The 16,559-nt window shown below is 31.2% G+C and overlaps 2 protein-coding genes across 4 annotated transcripts; both read left to right on the forward strand.

Annotated features, from left to right (window-relative positions):
* The first annotated feature begins 5,024 nt into the window (after nt 1–5,024).
* On the forward strand, nt 5,025–9,523 carry LOC133690397 (uncharacterized). Of its 3 annotated transcripts, none has more exons than XM_062110673.1 (7): nt 5,025–5,484; nt 5,649–5,715; nt 5,746–5,802; nt 6,424–6,582; nt 7,373–7,633; nt 8,340–8,988; nt 9,180–9,523. In XM_062110673.1, the coding sequence occupies exons 2-7, from the start codon at nt 5,692–5,694 to the stop codon at nt 9,188–9,190; spliced, it is 1,161 nt and encodes a 386-aa protein (XP_061966657.1). In that variant the 5' UTR covers nt 5,025–5,484; nt 5,649–5,691; the 3' UTR covers nt 9,191–9,523. The 3 variants fall into 3 exon arrangements, with proteins under 3 accessions (XP_061966657.1, XP_061966655.1, XP_061966658.1); XM_062110671.1 differs by having other exon boundaries at nt 5,028–5,484; nt 8,340–9,026; XM_062110674.1 differs by lacking the exon at nt 5,025–5,484 and having other exon boundaries at nt 6,431–6,582; nt 8,340–9,026.
* A 3,538-nt stretch (nt 9,524–13,061) lies between these two features.
* On the forward strand, nt 13,062–13,367 carry LOC133682170 (uncharacterized). The gene has a single exon (XM_062105448.1). The coding sequence runs from the start codon at nt 13,062–13,064 to the stop codon at nt 13,365–13,367; it is 306 nt and encodes a 101-aa protein (XP_061961432.1).
* Nucleotides 13,368–16,559: the final 3,192 nt, after the last annotated feature.

Here is a 16,559-nt window from a genome sequence, read left to right on the forward strand (position 1 = left end):
TTCTAGTGATTCCGTACATTTAAGGGGGAGCGGTTTATTTTTCCTTTTAAAAACGCTTTAAATTATTTTTTTCTTGACTTTAATTCTTTTAAAATTATTTTAATTTACTATGTCAAAAATCAATTTTAAAATAAATATTATTTCAGTGTATTACCAAATAAATAAATAACATTTTAAAAACAATCCCCGCGGATATTTTTAGAATTTCAGCAGTCAACATGATATTTCCACAATTTGAATTTTCTTTGGTCTCTAGATTTTGAATCCAATTATAACTCAGTCCCTTTATTCTTGTTTCCCTGTATTTTGGATTCAATTAAAACATGCTCTTGTTTTTCTAAACCTCAAATTCACCATTTGATAATTTAATTTCTTAAAGAGAACAGAAAAAACTTTTTGATAGGACAATGGCCAACAAGAGTTGAGGGACTAAGTTGTAGATTTTTAAATATGAAGGAGTCATTTTTACAATCAAGAGACTAAGAATAATTCACTCTGTTTCCAACAAGGAAAAATTGACGATTTCTTGACGGACGACTGTTATTCTTGATTCTTGACGGTGAAAATCATCGATTATTTTTTGCAGCTGAAGTACTGGACACTTGCTGACCCAAAAATTAGAGTGTCGGCCTGAACGGGTCTGCCGGCACTTGCATTTCAGACAGATGTGACCCCTTGTTTAATTATTTATAACAGAGAGCCGACAGAGACCTTCTACTGGCTTTACATGTATGGGAGCTAGTGGGTTTCATAATTAATTTACACGGAACGATTGATCCGGTGGTATAAATTATATTTTAAAAAATTTTAAAAATATATTTATATATATTTTTATATGCTGATATTAAAAATAAATTTTAAAAAATAAAATAATTTTATTTTAATATATTTTTAAGTAAAAAATACTTTAAACTTACTATAATCTCATACACATATGTTGTTAATGGATCATAATTATAAAAAAATCTGAAACAAAAATATAATGTTATATATATGTCCTTAATCCTTCTTATTATGCTCCAACAATCCTACTACTAATGCGATCTATAAGCATGATTAGTATTTCATTAGCTAGATATCCATTTTACATTGTGAATAGGATTACAATTTAATTAATTTCTCATGCAAGAGAAGAAGGTGCTTGCGTGGTGGATTTTTTTTTGGCATTGTAATTTTTTTTTATTAAGAATTAGAAAGATGATGACCATGCTTAATTAAATATATTAAAAAGATACATGAACTAAGAATTTATAAATAAAAAATAGCAGTAATTAAAAATTAAAATAGAAATTTTATCTTTCTTATAAGAAGAAAAATATATATATTGATCTCCTGTTATGGAGCACTTTCTTTATATTTTTTAATTTTATATCAGTTAAAATAGATATTCATAAGAAAATAATGATTAAATTCTATATGAAAAACATTTTTTTTTGTCAGATTGTCCTATTTCTTATAATATTTTTTACTAAAAATTATTTTTATCAAGAGTTTGATTTATTGGGTAAAAACTAAAGTCAATCAACACAAATATTAGAAAAAATTATAATGATTTGTAATATAGAAGAACAATGTATTTTTTTTAATAAAAGCTATCTCCTCGTATTCATGCACTCTTTTTTTAGACAAAACACTATAATTTTAAAAGTAAGTCTTACCTAGAAAATAGGTAATTGATAAATTTAACGTGAAAGTATTAAAAAATATAATAATAACAATTTTGATAAAAATTATTAAAAAAAGTTACAATAAAAATAACAAAATAGATATTCATTTAGCTAGTAATATTCACGAGTGTGTATATATATATATATATATATATATGTTAAATTCATACATAATTACTCAAGAATAAGCTCTTAGTATTATTATAAAAAGCTCTAATATTATTTAAAGGTCATGACATAATTGGATATTTATTTCAATATTATTTAAAAGTGATAACATAATTCAAAGTTGTTAAATTCTTTCAATACTTGGTTACTTTGGTAGTTGGAGTTTTTTTCGAGGAAGCAGTTCAATCGAAATTTTATGAATTTTTTTAATCTGTTTTTAGGTTGTTTGAATTTGCTGAAATTAAAAATAAAATTTTAAAAAAATACATTTATAAAAAAAAATTGAAAAACTATAGCACTCGTATACCAGGTACTCCCTTGGTAAAGTCAAAACCGTGTCGAGGCAGCAGCGATGTCGCTGTCAAACAACTGACATTTTCTATTTCCCCGAATAAAGAAACAGGAGGCCAGAAAAGGACGAGGAAATGGCTGGTGAAAGCAGTTTTATAGTACCATCAAGTGATGAAAGCTACACGTAGCATCAAAGTTAGATATCGATCTGTTTGCCACCAGCTATCATCATAAGCTGTACAAAAATACAAATAGTTTTGAATTATATATTTTTTATTGTTAAAATATAGATGGCTCTATCCGATTTACTTAGAATTGAAACTAGATCGGGAAGACGTACATTATACGGATCAAAATATCCTTTAACATAAAAAAAAAAAAGTAATTCGGCATCGCTAGTGTATTTTCATGAAGTAAAAAAGATTCAGATCCGACTGTATTTAATAAGTTTATCTTCTTTAATTATAAGCTAATAAAATAGATAATTATAATAAATAAACCAAATCAAACAAAAAAATTAAAAACAATAAAATTAAAAAAAATACATGATGATATTTTTTAAAAAAAATTATAATTTCACAGCTTGATAAAATAAAAATTCAATGGAATTTAATAAAATAATATTCAAAATACATTTTAAATGATCCAATAATATAAAAAAATATATCAATTAACAAATTACTTGAAAATAAAACTATAAAAAAATATTTATTATGTTTTTTTAAAAAATCCAAGTTAATATACAACTCAGATAATAAAAATAAGATCATATAAAAAAAATTAAAAAAATTATAAAGGTCAGTAATTAATCTAATATAAACATTTAAAATTAATAAAAAATAAAATAAAAACTACCCCACCAATTTCTACCGTTTTCCATCAATGATAACAATAATAATACATTATATAATTTAATTATTATTGAAATTCTAACTATTATAGAAGCATGTATAAACAATTAAAAAGGCAATAAAAGGTTAATCCCTTACATTTACTCCTGCCATCCAAACTCCCAAGAAACTGAGTATCGTTTTAAATGCCTCTCCTACAAACTCCTCGTCGTTAACTATTATTCCTCGTATCATAATTTAGAAATTCGTCCATGAAATTTATCTCAAAAATAAAATATTTTTCCTCGCAAATCTCCACGTACATTCTTCACTCCATACCACAAACCAACCTTCATGTCATCGAATAAGTTCCCATTCCATATAAACCAATTCTAATTCACTAGCTCACCGTAATTATTTCTTCAATATTTATTTTCATCAACCTAAAATTTCAAAATAAAACAAGAGAAATTTTATTTAAAAGTTAACATCTTTAACTACAACTTTCTTGTTAGAACATGTTTCAAATTCTTTTATCATCTAGCCTTAATTTCAGCTAGAGGTTGGATGATAAAAATTTCCCTAAATTACGAGTTATTCCTTAATTGCGAGTTATTCTTAAACTTTGATTTATCAAAAGATTTAAACTAATATATAAAAACATGCCAGGAAGCTACTTGTCAATTTTAACCTGATTAAATAGTCGGATTGAAAGTTATTCAATCATTGTATAAATTGTACTGATTATTTTAATAAATACCCTAGATCGTTTTTTTATCCCAAGTATATCTATGTTTCATTTTACTAATTATTTTATTTACTAACTTCTTACCAGTTTACGGTAACATTGGCGATTTTTATCTGGGTTTGCATTAACATTTTTACGTGCAATTATTTCTTAACTTTCATACTTCATGTCCGTTATAATTCCTCGACACTATTTCTCATTATTATAATATATTTATTTTAAATTATCTGAATTCTTTTATTCATCGAAACTCATTATCGATTTTGTTAATGTTATGAATTTAAGAAAAAATTCAAATCCTCTATTTTTTAACCTTCATAATGCTTCTATGTTTATTCATGGAGGTCATCCCTCCATTACACATCACGTTTATTGTTTTTATCATTATTTATCTTTTTTTTCCATTCCGAGTTTTTGTTACTTGTTAGGATTTTACTATTTTAAATCATATGTTTATGCGGGGGTTTACATTAAGTCAGTATCTTTGCGGAAAGAAATTGTAATAAACATGCAAAAGAATATTAAATTATAATAACAAAGTTGTTTGTATCTTGTTTTGGTATGTAATGAATTCTCTAAAAGAGGAAATTGTGACATGTGTGTATGTTGAGAATAAAGAGATTATTCACCCCTACCTGATCCATGAACAGTGAACCTAGTTTTTTTACTTCAGGGAGAGGGTTGGAAAGTTATTTTATCATGACAGCTTTAACAATAAATAAATATCATTTTACACATGTATTAATGAGAGATAAATATTCCTTACATAAACACTAATAAGAAAAAAAAATAACAAATCATCAGAGATTTTTATATACCAGGGGTGCAAATTAAGTAAGATCTAGGCAAAAAAGATTGAGTTTGTCAAAAAAAAAAAAAAAATTCCCAGGGGAATAAGTGTCGAGTTTAGATTACAAGACAAGGTTTATAGATGTATTTAGCGACTAAGCTTAGGCGTGGTGCCAAAACCTACGAGTGCTAGGCAGCTACCTCGTTCTTGGGCTCAGGTGTGATGGCTAAGCCCATGAGCACTAGACACATGCTTGGCGTGGGCGTTAGTTTAGTAAAAAATTCCATGAGGTTAAGAGTTGGGCCAAGCTACAAGCCAGGACCCAAACTTGTTTTCAAATCTTTCCTAGGCCAAAGTCTTCATAAAAGTAAGCTTAAGCCAGCAAAAAATTATTTGAAAAAATATTGTTAAATCTATATTTATTAATATTAATATTTTTTTTGGATGGGAAAAATAATCTTCAGATATTTTTGTAAGTTTTTCCTCAATTAGATCTCCAACATCTTATCTAAATTTGAATTGATACATATTCAATTTCTCTCTCTCTCTGAATGTTTCGATTGTCACAACTATAGTACCATTCCACGTTATTTGAAGCGGTCTCATAATGTATGGAAATGAAAGAAGGACATCCTTCTTTGAGCAATGCAATCGCAATCCACTGTTATAAAAGAAAGAAGAAAAATATGAAGTGTTCAGCTAGAAATGGGAAGGAAAACACGACACAGAAGCCATGCCACGCACAAACCACAAATTGGAGGGAAAGTAGCATTAAAATTTCTACTTGTTAAAATGATGCACCTTCAGGTTTCAACTACCACATACCGTTCTTCATGGCGGGGATCTGTCCGTGCAGTCCTTAACAATCCCATATAATACTAACAAACTCTGTCTTCTCTCTCAATACACAGACAACACATCTCTCCCTCCCTCTCATGATCCTATCACCGAACCCTATAAAATTACTAGAAATCAACAAAATTCAATCAGGTAGGTTCCCTTTATCCCCATAACTCCTTTACTTATTCAATAGTGGATAAATAAGTTAGGGTTTCTTTTTTCTAGGCCAAGCCCATATATTTTCCCAAATCAAAACCAACGCTTTTTTGAAGGAAACTATCATTAACATCTCCTTTTCTCTGCTTTAATTTCAGGTAGAAAGCATAAAGTTTCAAATTTTCGGACTTTATTGAAAGGATGGATGGTGTATTTGATGATGAGGTCGAACAAACTGTTACTATTGATGATGAGGTCGAACAAACTGTTACTATTGATGAGTACCTCAACAACGTTGAAGCAGAGGAATTGGTAATCTTTCGTCTGTTTTAGCTGAGTGAAAGTACCAATTGTTTTTTTTTTACCCTTTTGGTTGCTATTGTTGATTTTGTGTTATTTGATTGGTTGCTAGGAGGAAATCAAGTTAGGGTCTTGAGTCATTTGCTTTGTGTTGTTTAGGGTTTTGATACATATGAAAAGTCTTTTAATCGAGATTGATGTTTGTATTTGCAAAGTGGATTGGACATCTGAAACTTTAGGGTACAAATTGGTTTAGTAATTGGTTCTTAATTGCTAAACAAGAGAGTTTTGATCTTTTTTCCAACATTTAGGAAAATCGATAGATATCACAACACCACAAGTTCATGGCTAGACTTAGTGAATAAAAGGCAAAAAGTTGATTTGGATTATGATAACTGCAGCTATCTCTATTTAAATTTTCTTTCATGAAATATGTTACCTCTAGCAGTAATCTCAATGAAATGCATTATGTTTCAAACGGGTTGCTTTGGTATTGCTCCATAAGATGATGTAATCTTTGATCGTGTGGGTAGATTACATATGTATAATTCAATTAATTGTCTGCTTGTTAGGTTTTAATAAAATTACTCTCACTTTTTTATGTGCTTTTTATCTCGGTTGTTGATTTCAAAGAATGCAGATTTGGTTTTGGGTGGAGATGAAGGAGAGGAGTGCACTTATAACATGGGATATATGAAGAGACAAGCTATTTTTTCATGTCTGACTTGCACTCCGGATGGAAATGCTGGAGTTTGCACTGCTTGCAGTTTATCTTGCCATGATGGCCATGAGGTACTTGTTTTATTTTCCTTTTAGTATAGAGGTTGGTCGTTGATTGGGTTAATTCCTAGTAAATTTAATGTCTCAACTTTCAATTTGATTTAAAACCAATTTGTAAATTAATATTCTTTGAGAGTGAGGTCCTATGACATGATCTCATATTGACTGACTAAAAAGATGCTATTTACATTAGCAAGAACACTGGCAAAATGAGGCAATGTTTAAGTACATCATGAGATGAAACAAAATTCTATAAATATAGCTGCTGAATCCTTTTATAATCTTGCGAATGCTAAAAGTTTTGTCATGTGATGTTTGTTACTTTCATGAAATGTTAACAAATTTACAGGGAGCCTAGATCCAAATTTGAAATATGGAGGCATGATTAGGAGGAAGATGTTTCCTTGCAAACCATAATGCAAGATCAAAACTAATTTCATGCCCTTAAAAGTGTTTAATAGAAATTATAATAGAAATTGAAAACCACTGGTGGACCGGTGTTTACAAAAATAAAGTTAGATTTACCCATACAAAAACATTGGAACATAATTTTATTTATGCAACAGTTACACCAGAATTGATAAAATCTTCATCACATTCTAGTACTTTTAAAAGGAGGTTGAAAACTTCACTTCAAAAGCAAACTTATAATCTGAATGTACAACTTCAAAATTAAGTATTTATCCACACCTGTGGCAGTTCATCAACATTACACTCCCCATGCCTTCTCTTAAATAACATCTGTTTGGTTAAATTTATCGTACATTTACTGGTGCCTTTTGCTGTTTCCACATGCAAGAAGATTTTGGAGTTATGGACCAAGAGAAATTTTCGGTGCGATTGTGGCAATTCAAAATTTGGGGAGTTTGTCTGCAAGCTTTTCCCGAAGAAAACTGCTGAAAATGCTGAAAATTCATATAATCATAACTTTAAAGGTTTATACTGCTCTTGTGATCGGCCCTATCCTGATCCAGATGCTAAGGCACAAGAAGAGATGATACAGTGCATTATGTGTGAAGACTGGTTCCATGAGGAGCATCTTGGTCTAGAGTCTTCCAATGAGGTTGGTAGCCTGGTTGGTCCCTCTTTGATCTCAATTTCTTTGCCTCTTTCTTTCACACAATTACTTTTTTGGCATCATTGTTTAGCCTAAAAATTGTGTTGTCCGAGTGGGGATAATCCTCAGATGCATAATAAAGTAGGTTGACAAGCTGATGTTTTCTTCCATGTTCACTTAATTCTTGTATGTGTTATTTATGGCAGGGTTGTTTTGTTGGACAACCATACTTTCAGTTTATCTCTCTCCCAAACTTTTCTTTTGTAAGTTGGGATTCATAACACCCTTCACTCCCTACCCTCACCACAGCCTGCTGTTGGTAGAAAAATCTGGTTGATATATCTGCAACTTTCATGTGATTCTGCGATTTATGGTTTTCATGGTTACTAAGTTTGATGGTATCATACTTGGCATTATTTTGGAGACATGATCAAGTTAATTCAGTTCACAATGCATGATGTAATCATCAGCGACATCCAATTATTTTGTGTAGAGTCCACAACCAAGAGGTTTGCATAGTTTAGGCTTCAGATTGCACTTCTTGCAAACACAACTTCAATAACTGTCTTCCCAGTTTGAACTTCCCACCCCAGGACCACACCTTTGTAAAGGGATAGCTGGTATTTTTTATAATTTTGGCACTCTTTGAGCCATAATGGTTCTGATTAAGTTGTGTGATTATGAGCTACCCATACATTTCCTTGGTTTACAGATCCCGAGAGACAAGGAAGGAGAGCCTCTGTATGAGGATTTTATATGCAAGACATGCTCAACAGTTTGTTCTTTTCTGACACTATATCCTCAGACGATTTGGGAAGCTGGGGGGCAGAAAGGTGATGCCACTGCTAGTAATGCTAAAAATAAGGGCGTGTTGGAAAATGTCTCTTCAGCTTGTGGTTCTGGGAAGCTTGAGATAGATATTTGTGCTCATGATTCTTCTGAAAAGGATAATGCAACAGCTAATTCTAATTGTCAATCTGTGGCTGCTGGAAATGCATCTGTTGTTGGAGAAAGTTCTGGGAAGAGTAGTGAGCCAAATGACTCAGACCAATGCACAAAAGATACCAATCTTCATGCTATGTGTGTTCTTGGAATCGATGTGGAAGTTACTTCACCTGTTTCAGAAGGAAAACCATTATTTCTTTCCAAAAGCTGGAGGGACATCCTGTGCAGATGTGAAAAATGCTTGGATATGTACAACCAGAAGCAAATAAATTATCTCCTTGACAGGGAGGACACAATTGCTGAGTATGAGAAAATGGCCAAACAGAAGAGGGAAGAAAAATTGCAGCAACAGGAGGGTGCTGAGTTGAGTTTTTTCAATAAACTTGGCCATATAGAGAAGGTGGAGATTCTAAATGGTATTGCAGACTTTAAGGATGAGTTCTGTTCCTTTTTGGTATGTCCTTGATAGCACACCTCATAGCTTACTCTGTGATATGCAATCTTGCAAACGAAGCTGTAAAATTTAGCTTTTCCTCTACTTTAGTGCAAGTTTATATTTTGAAAGCAAATATGCAGCACTGATGCATATATCCATGTTTTTCTGCAGGAGTCATTTGATACGTCAAAGACAATCACATGTTCCGATGTCCACCAGATTTTTGAGAATCTTGCAAAGAAGCGCCGGCGAATGCAGTGAGTTGTACTTGGATCTCTATATTTTGGTCGTGTATGTTAATTTAACCTCCTTTTGTTGGTTTTGGAGCTGAGCCACTTCTAAAAGCCTGTGAAGAACTTGATGATTTTAGTTAGCATGCTCCATCAGTATAATCATTTACTGTGTAGGCTTATGTGCTTATTAACCTTAAGATTTAACTTGGATTTTTCTAGTATGTATTGGAATTGCGATATTCCTTATGGTTAGTGAATTCTCTGATCTGGTGGTTTTGGCTACTTTTTTTTGTTGGAGGCTAACGTGCGTGTCCCTTTTCATGCATGATATCTAGTGATTTTCTAATAACAGTTCCTTTGCACCAGTTTTCATTTTGTTGGTTGCTGGCAATGGCACTTACTCTGTTCTTGGTTGTGTAATGGGCATTTGAATTTGAGATGGAACAGAGCACTGTGGAATCTTGATACAACCATGCTTTGTCTTGAGAGATCTTTGCATGTCATGTGTGTGATGTTCTTATGATCTTGGTAGAAAGCAAGCCAGATCCTGGGGCCAGCTTAGGTAATAAGGGTTAGGATTTGGTTGTGTTCACACAGATATCCTAGTTCACCTTCGGTTGCGCCACATGAGGTTCATCAATCAAGGCCTAGATTGCAAGTGTACTTTGTGAGCCTAATTATGAGTCGAGCTCGAGGGGTTTTGGCTTTGTTTCCTTTTTCCTTTGCCATGCATGGTTGGTGTGAAAGATTGAAAGAATCTGATATGCTCGTTGACAAACTCTTTTCCTGATGGGTAGTGTCATTTTGTCAAAACAAGCTGGCCCAAAGTAGGTTGTTGTCGCCCCATTGAGAAGATTTAAGACCAAGTCCTCATGCTTGAACAGTTACCAGTCTTACAAAAACATTAAAATACTAGACAAGTTGAGACTGTCGAGGGAGCATTATTGTTTCCACCGATCTTTGGAAAGCGAAGTTTCCTTAATCTTGATAAAACAATGGCAACTTCATGTGAGTAAAACTCTGCAAAAGCAGAGCGTCCTAGAATTCTTTTTTTTAAAAAAAGATGCTTTGAACAAGCTTCTGTTGTGGTAATTCACTAGTGTATTATTCACCCTTTTTTTAAAGAAAAAATAGAGACAAACTACATCAAAATTAATAAGACATTCTTGCAGCCTTGAATCCGCAATCTCCACATTTCACACATGAATTAACCATTGAGCTATCATACCAATTTGGTAATCTATTAAATTAATTAATATATTAACTTGGTTTATTGTTTATATAAACAATTAAACTGACCCATATCTTTTAGTTGTTTTAATAATAACTTAGATAACTTGGAACCATTTGTTGTACTTTTTTTTTTATAGAGTTTAAACGTGTGTTTGATATTATAATAGTTTTTGAGGTTATAGTTTATAAAAGATATGTTTTAAAAAAATTTCTTTTAATTATAATTAAAAAAAAGTTTTAAAAATTATATTAAATTAAAATGGTCACGAGATGGATTTTTACAAGTAAAATAAATAAAAAAAAGTTTTTATCATAAAAAAATATTTTTATTTTTACATAACAAAGATTTAAAATACAATTATATATAGAATCCAATAAAAAAACAAAAAAATTATTTAACTAACCAAATAATTTTTTTTTGCATTGTGCGATAAAAAACAAAAACTACCTCCAGACTGAACTTTTCTCTAAAACGTCATTGAATGTCACGATTACCTCAAATAACATGTTCTGACTCCCCTCAATACTGTCAAATAATCATTTTGGGTCGGTTTACAACTGCACGATGAGAGACGACTAATTAACAACGTTTGCAACAATAACTACAAGGGTGCCTTTTTCTCCAAAGAGCCATCAAGGGGTAAAGACATCCAAGAGTCAAGAGAGGATTTTTTTTGGTCCCTCTTTTTTTAGTGCGCAATCATAAGTTGAAACTAGCAAAAGATGTTGAGATTTTACTAAATAAATCATAATCAAGTTTTTAAGCAACCGAGCTTAACGTTCCCACGACAATGCTCTTCCACAAGATCTGAGGTCCTATATTAAAGTGATCGCTGCACTTCAGCTTGACTGTTTCAGTTTAAGGAAGCATTAGCCTAACAAGAAACTCAGAGATGATATTTTACATCAATTTTTTTTCTGTGGTTCTTGCAAATGACCGTAAAGAGCATGATGGACGCACGAATCATACTTGACAATCGAGAATTCAGCTGAGGTCATTCCGATGAACATCAGTACAGACAAATGGCCAAAACAGTCCACTTTGTTTACCATATCAAACCTTGACATTGCGCATGGTCAGGAGGGATATTCATGTGCGTAGTCATGTTCACACCTGGAGAACGGGTTTTGTTGACCTCTGGGTAACACACTGTCTGGCAGAAAAAAAGATGCTTTAAATTCTCATAACCATGCGAAATTGTGGAAAACAAGTCCAGTGTGCTTCAGCTTTTCAATATTCTATATCAAGAAAAGAAACCATTTCTCCCTTCCCATGTCTCTGAAGTATTCTGATGCTTTAGCAAGATCCAAAGCGATGGCAGACAAACCCGGGTCACTTCAGGAAATTAAAAAAGAAAAGGATGCCCAAGATGCTGAATGTTTTCACAATGCATGGGAAAATTAAGAAACCAAATAGATTTATTATTATCGTTAGTATTTAAATTTTAAATTCTTGTAAGAAAAATAATCTTTTTATTATTTATAAATGCATTAATTCAAATATGGAGGACAGCTGACAATTAATGCTAAGTAGTATTGGAGTATAAATACTGGTTCCAAGATATTGTCACCGTGAGACATCCTTCAAGTTAAAATTAGGCATGGTCGTTTAGGAAAATCTCAAGTTTGTGAATTATTAATTATGGCTTTGAGTGATTAGGTCATGTTACAATGAACCTGCCCAGGGTACCGTGCCCTAGCTCTGCTGCAAAACGACAACCTTAATAAATAAACAATAATAGAATCTCCTCCACATAACCAAACATACTGGTTATGAATATCAATTTAATTTAATGAAAGTTGAAATTCACTTCATCCAATAAATTATGTGCCTCGTTATTCAACTTTCACTGCGTTGAAGTCTAATAATCTAGGGTTGGAAAAATCTCGAGATCATGAAAAAGATATACTATATACTTTCTACTTAAATGCTGCCTCTTTCTCATAATACTCAAAGTCGCTATCATCTCCATTAATTATATTCATAATTCAAGGTCTCAAACAATAATTCTATCGGCTTCCTGTCTATCAGGGGAGTAATAAAAACATTTTCGAATCGAAAGGTGTTTTATTGTGTTTGGATGTATAGCTATTCCCGAGGAATCTTTCATTGTTAGGAAGTAAATTCTCCCAATGGGACCATGGATTCTTTAAAAATAGCGGAAAATAATTACAATGAATAAATATAGAAGCTGATAAGACTTAAGAGAGCAGGCAGCTCTCTCTTTGGCTAGCACTCAACTACTTATTATAAAGAGAAATAAATAAATGTACGTAACTAATTTAATAAAAAGGCACACAAGTAGTTGTGTCTTATTCCTTGAAATTTAGTTTGTCTCCTAGCAAATAGAAAAATCATTATTCATGTTTAAGAAATTCTACGTAAATTATGGGCACCTAACCCCTATAAATACCATGACTCCCTTCCACCTCATATTCACAAGTTGAAGCGTTTGGCACCGACTTTTCCATTGCTGTACCTTTCCCTTTTATTCTTCATTTTTTGAGCTCCCAAAACCATTTTGGGTACTGTTAATAATTATACGTCGGGAGGCTAGAGCTTCTTCTTCTTTTTTCACTTCAAAATATGGGAAATTGCATAAAGCCTAGCGCAAGAAGGCAACATGAAGAGGATGATAACATGAAGGAGCTTCACCAGGAAAAGAAAAACTTTGAGAAAGGTTCAAGTCTTAAGGTTAAGATCGTGCTCACAAAGGAGGAGCTGGAGTGGTTAATGTTTCAGCTAAAGGTCAATGGAGGAAAGAAGCTAGAAGATGTTTTGGGAGAGATAGAGAGAGGGAGATCAATGAAAGTTAAGACATGGAAACCCTCTTTGGAGAGTATCATGGAAAGTCCTGAAGGGCTTGATCAGAACGAGAGACGAGTCGTTTGAAGAGGATATATATTATCTTCTTTTTTTCCCCCATTTTGAGTCCTCTCATGTGAGGTTTTTTCATTTGGGTCATGACCCAAATGTACATGTAATTACGCTTTTGCTTACGTACGAAGAGTTATAGATTGATGAATGGATACCTAATCATTATCAGGAAGCTTGTAATTTTTAGCTTCATTATATTACTTTTGCAAAATGAAATTGAGCAGACTTAAAAAATGCTATGCATGCCGACTCCCTGTGCTCAACAATAAGTTTTGCGAGCCTGGTAATTAATTAGAGTACAAAATTTGTCTAAATCGCTAATAAATCTTATGATTCAATGGTATTTATACTCTTCTTCCATGCATGCCAACATATTTAGACTCATGGTTGATATCTATCAATAATATATCAAAATTAGAAAATTAGAGATCTGAACTACATTGATAAATTTTAGCTAAATTTTGTTTTTATTATTATATTTTATTTATTTATTTAATATTAAATATTTTTTTTAATTTGAATTTTTTCTGGGCCCATCAAATATTATTTAGAGGATTATTTTATTATTAAATTTATATTAGTTGATTACTAGTTTATACCCATTAGATTGTATATTCATTAGGGTTAGTTAAAAAATACTATATTATGTTTTTCTCAGCAGTAAGTTAAAGAATGAACATGAGTTTTTTTTATTTATTTGTAGAAAAATAATCATTTTTTATAAAAATAAAGATCATACACTTAATTAGTTTTATGACATCATTCACATACTTAAAATTGTTAAATATAAGATTATCTCTAAATAAAGGTTATATCAAATCTTAATTTTTACTTTTCATATTATTATTTATTTCATTAGAAGTTAATCACATTGTCAAGAGATCTACAGGCTCACAACATTAATATTATTAAATTATTTTTATTTCTCGCTCCAACAAGCACTTCAAACAAAAAGTATTCACATATATTATACATGACCGATTAAGTTGCTTGGCCTTGCGGTCTCCGGCAGAAGAATCAAACTTGAAGTTTTTTTTTTCTCTAAATAATAAGGGTATGCACCAATCATGGTGCTATGACAAATCAAATATAACTGGCCAGTGAAAAAGTGGAAGACTTAATCAAACCAATAAAGCAAATCATGGTTTTAAGCACCTAATTTTGACCATTTCTAGCTGCGTAGTGGGTGTGACAAGTAACCTCTTACCATCCACTGCACCTTTTGTTCATTAGAATGAACAATTTGGATGTGCCTTCAAGACAATTATGTCAATTTTTCTTATTCTATCTTTTGATGTTGTGAAGCTTTTGTGGATTGTTTATGATTCAATGCCTTAATTTCTTGTGCTTCCTTTTCCTCCCTCTTTCGTACCTCCTTCCCTCGTACCATTGTCGCATTGCACCTTTTTTCCTCCTTTTGACTTGTTTTGGTTAGTAACTAGTTTCTAAAATAAATAAATTGAATAAAAACTACACAATTTTTTTTTAATCCGGGGTGTCCGGACCAGCTTACACGCACCACAATTAATTCTTGGACCCATTGAATATCCTGCAAGCCCAATAAACATGTAAGGCACCGTGGTGGTGACAAACATGCACAGTAAAGCTTGAATCCTGTTGCAGGGGAAGGGAGCAAGTCCCTTCCACCGCTGGGCCACAACCTCAAGTGCGAGAACTACACGATTTTAATTTGACGAGATAGAGACAATCTTGTAAAAATCAAACTAAAATAAATTATAAAATTTAATTTTTAATCAAACACAATATTAAATAATAAAATTAAAAAAATCTATTAAAAAAATCTGAGATAATTAGGTTAACCTGTCAAACTTATAATCCGTGTTATGAGACAAAGACAACTCGATAAAAAGCAAATCCAATGTTGAAGGACATGAGATTGGGATAACCTCTTAAAAAATGGTCTGATTTACCTGGAGTTAAAATACTAAAACTCACGACCTTGATCATGAGACCAAAATATCCTTATAAAAAAGAAATCAAAACAGATTATAAAGATTAATTTTCAACTGACTTAATATTCAATGATAAAATAAAAAAACAACTCGAATCAACTCGGATTAACATATTAAGTATTATTCTCAGGTTATAAGATCAAAATAATCTAATAGAAAGCAAATAAAATAAATTATGAAGTCTAATTCTCAATTAACTCAATATTAAAGTATAAAATTAAAAAAAATAAGAAAACAAAACCTAACCAACTGGGTTAAGTCGCCAAACTCATGATTTGTCTCAAGAGAGTGAGATAATCTAATAAAAAATAAATTTAATATTATAACACTATCTAAATGGTGTGAGGAATCACTGTTCCCCCACACCTAATGTAGTGTGGATTACAATAGTAACACACAGTGCTTTTTCCCTTTTTTTTTTGCATTTTTTCGTATTTTTTTTCCAACTTTCCCTCCTTTTTTTTTCTTTTTTTTTCCAAAATTGCTTTTTTTCCAAACTTTGCTTCTATTTCTTATTTTTTATTTAATTTTTTAAAAAAATTATCTTTGTTGATTTTACTTTTTAAATATTGAGCTGATTAAAAATTTCACTTTCTAATTTTTTTCCTTTAAAATACTGTGGATTGCTATGGTGTTTTCCCACATAGTTTTTTTTTTTTTTTTCAAAATTATATTTGTCAATTTTTTTTATATTGAGCTAATTGAGAATTTAGTTTTGTAATTTGTTTCTTTAAAATATTGTTGATTGCTACAGTGTTTCTCCACATGGTTTTTTTTGTTGTTTTTTTACGATTTTCTCCAAAATAATTTTTTTTAATTTTATTTTTTAATATTGAGCTGGTTAAAAATTACAGTTACAATATGTGAGTAAAGCACTATAACTTTCCTCTTAAATTACTGTGGATTGCTACATTGTTTTTTCTCATATGGTTTTTTTTTTGTTTTGTTATGTTTTTCTCTAAAATTATTTTTGTCAATTTTATTTTTTAAATATTAAGTTGGTTAAGAATTGCAATTACAAGTAAATACAAGTTTTTCCTCACAAAACACTATGAATTTATACAGTTTTTCCTCACATAGTTTTTTTCCAGTTTCTTTTATCTTTTTTTTTGTAATATTTTTTTCCAAAATTATCTTTGTCGATTTTATTTTTTTAATATTGAGTTTGTTAGAATTTAACTTTGTAATAAAACTTAATTATGTAGGGAAAGCACTGTAGCTTTCCTCACAAAAC

This window comes from Populus nigra, chromosome 1 (assembly GCF_951802175.1).
Source record: "Populus nigra chromosome 1, ddPopNigr1.1, whole genome shotgun sequence".
Classification (NCBI taxonomy): Eukaryota; Viridiplantae; Streptophyta; class Magnoliopsida; order Malpighiales; family Salicaceae; genus Populus; species Populus nigra.

What these genes read in the sequence shown, in the direction of transcription:
- LOC133690397 (XM_062110671.1), top strand. Translation starts at nt 5,692, where the DNA reads ATGGATGGTGTATTTGATGATGAG. An exon ending in GTCTAGAGTCTTCCAATGAG is followed by an intron (nt 7,634 to 8,339) that starts GTTGGTAGCCTG and finishes CTTGGTTTACAG; the next exon opens with ATCCCGAGAGACAAGGAAGG. An exon ending in ATGAGTTCTGTTCCTTTTTG is followed by an intron (nt 9,027 to 9,179) that starts GTATGTCCTTGA and finishes GTTTTTCTGCAG; the next exon opens with GAGTCATTTGATACGTCAAA.
- LOC133682170 (XM_062105448.1), top strand. Translation starts at nt 13,062, where the DNA reads ATGGGAAATTGCATAAAGCCTAGCGCAAGAAGGCAACATGAAGAGGAT.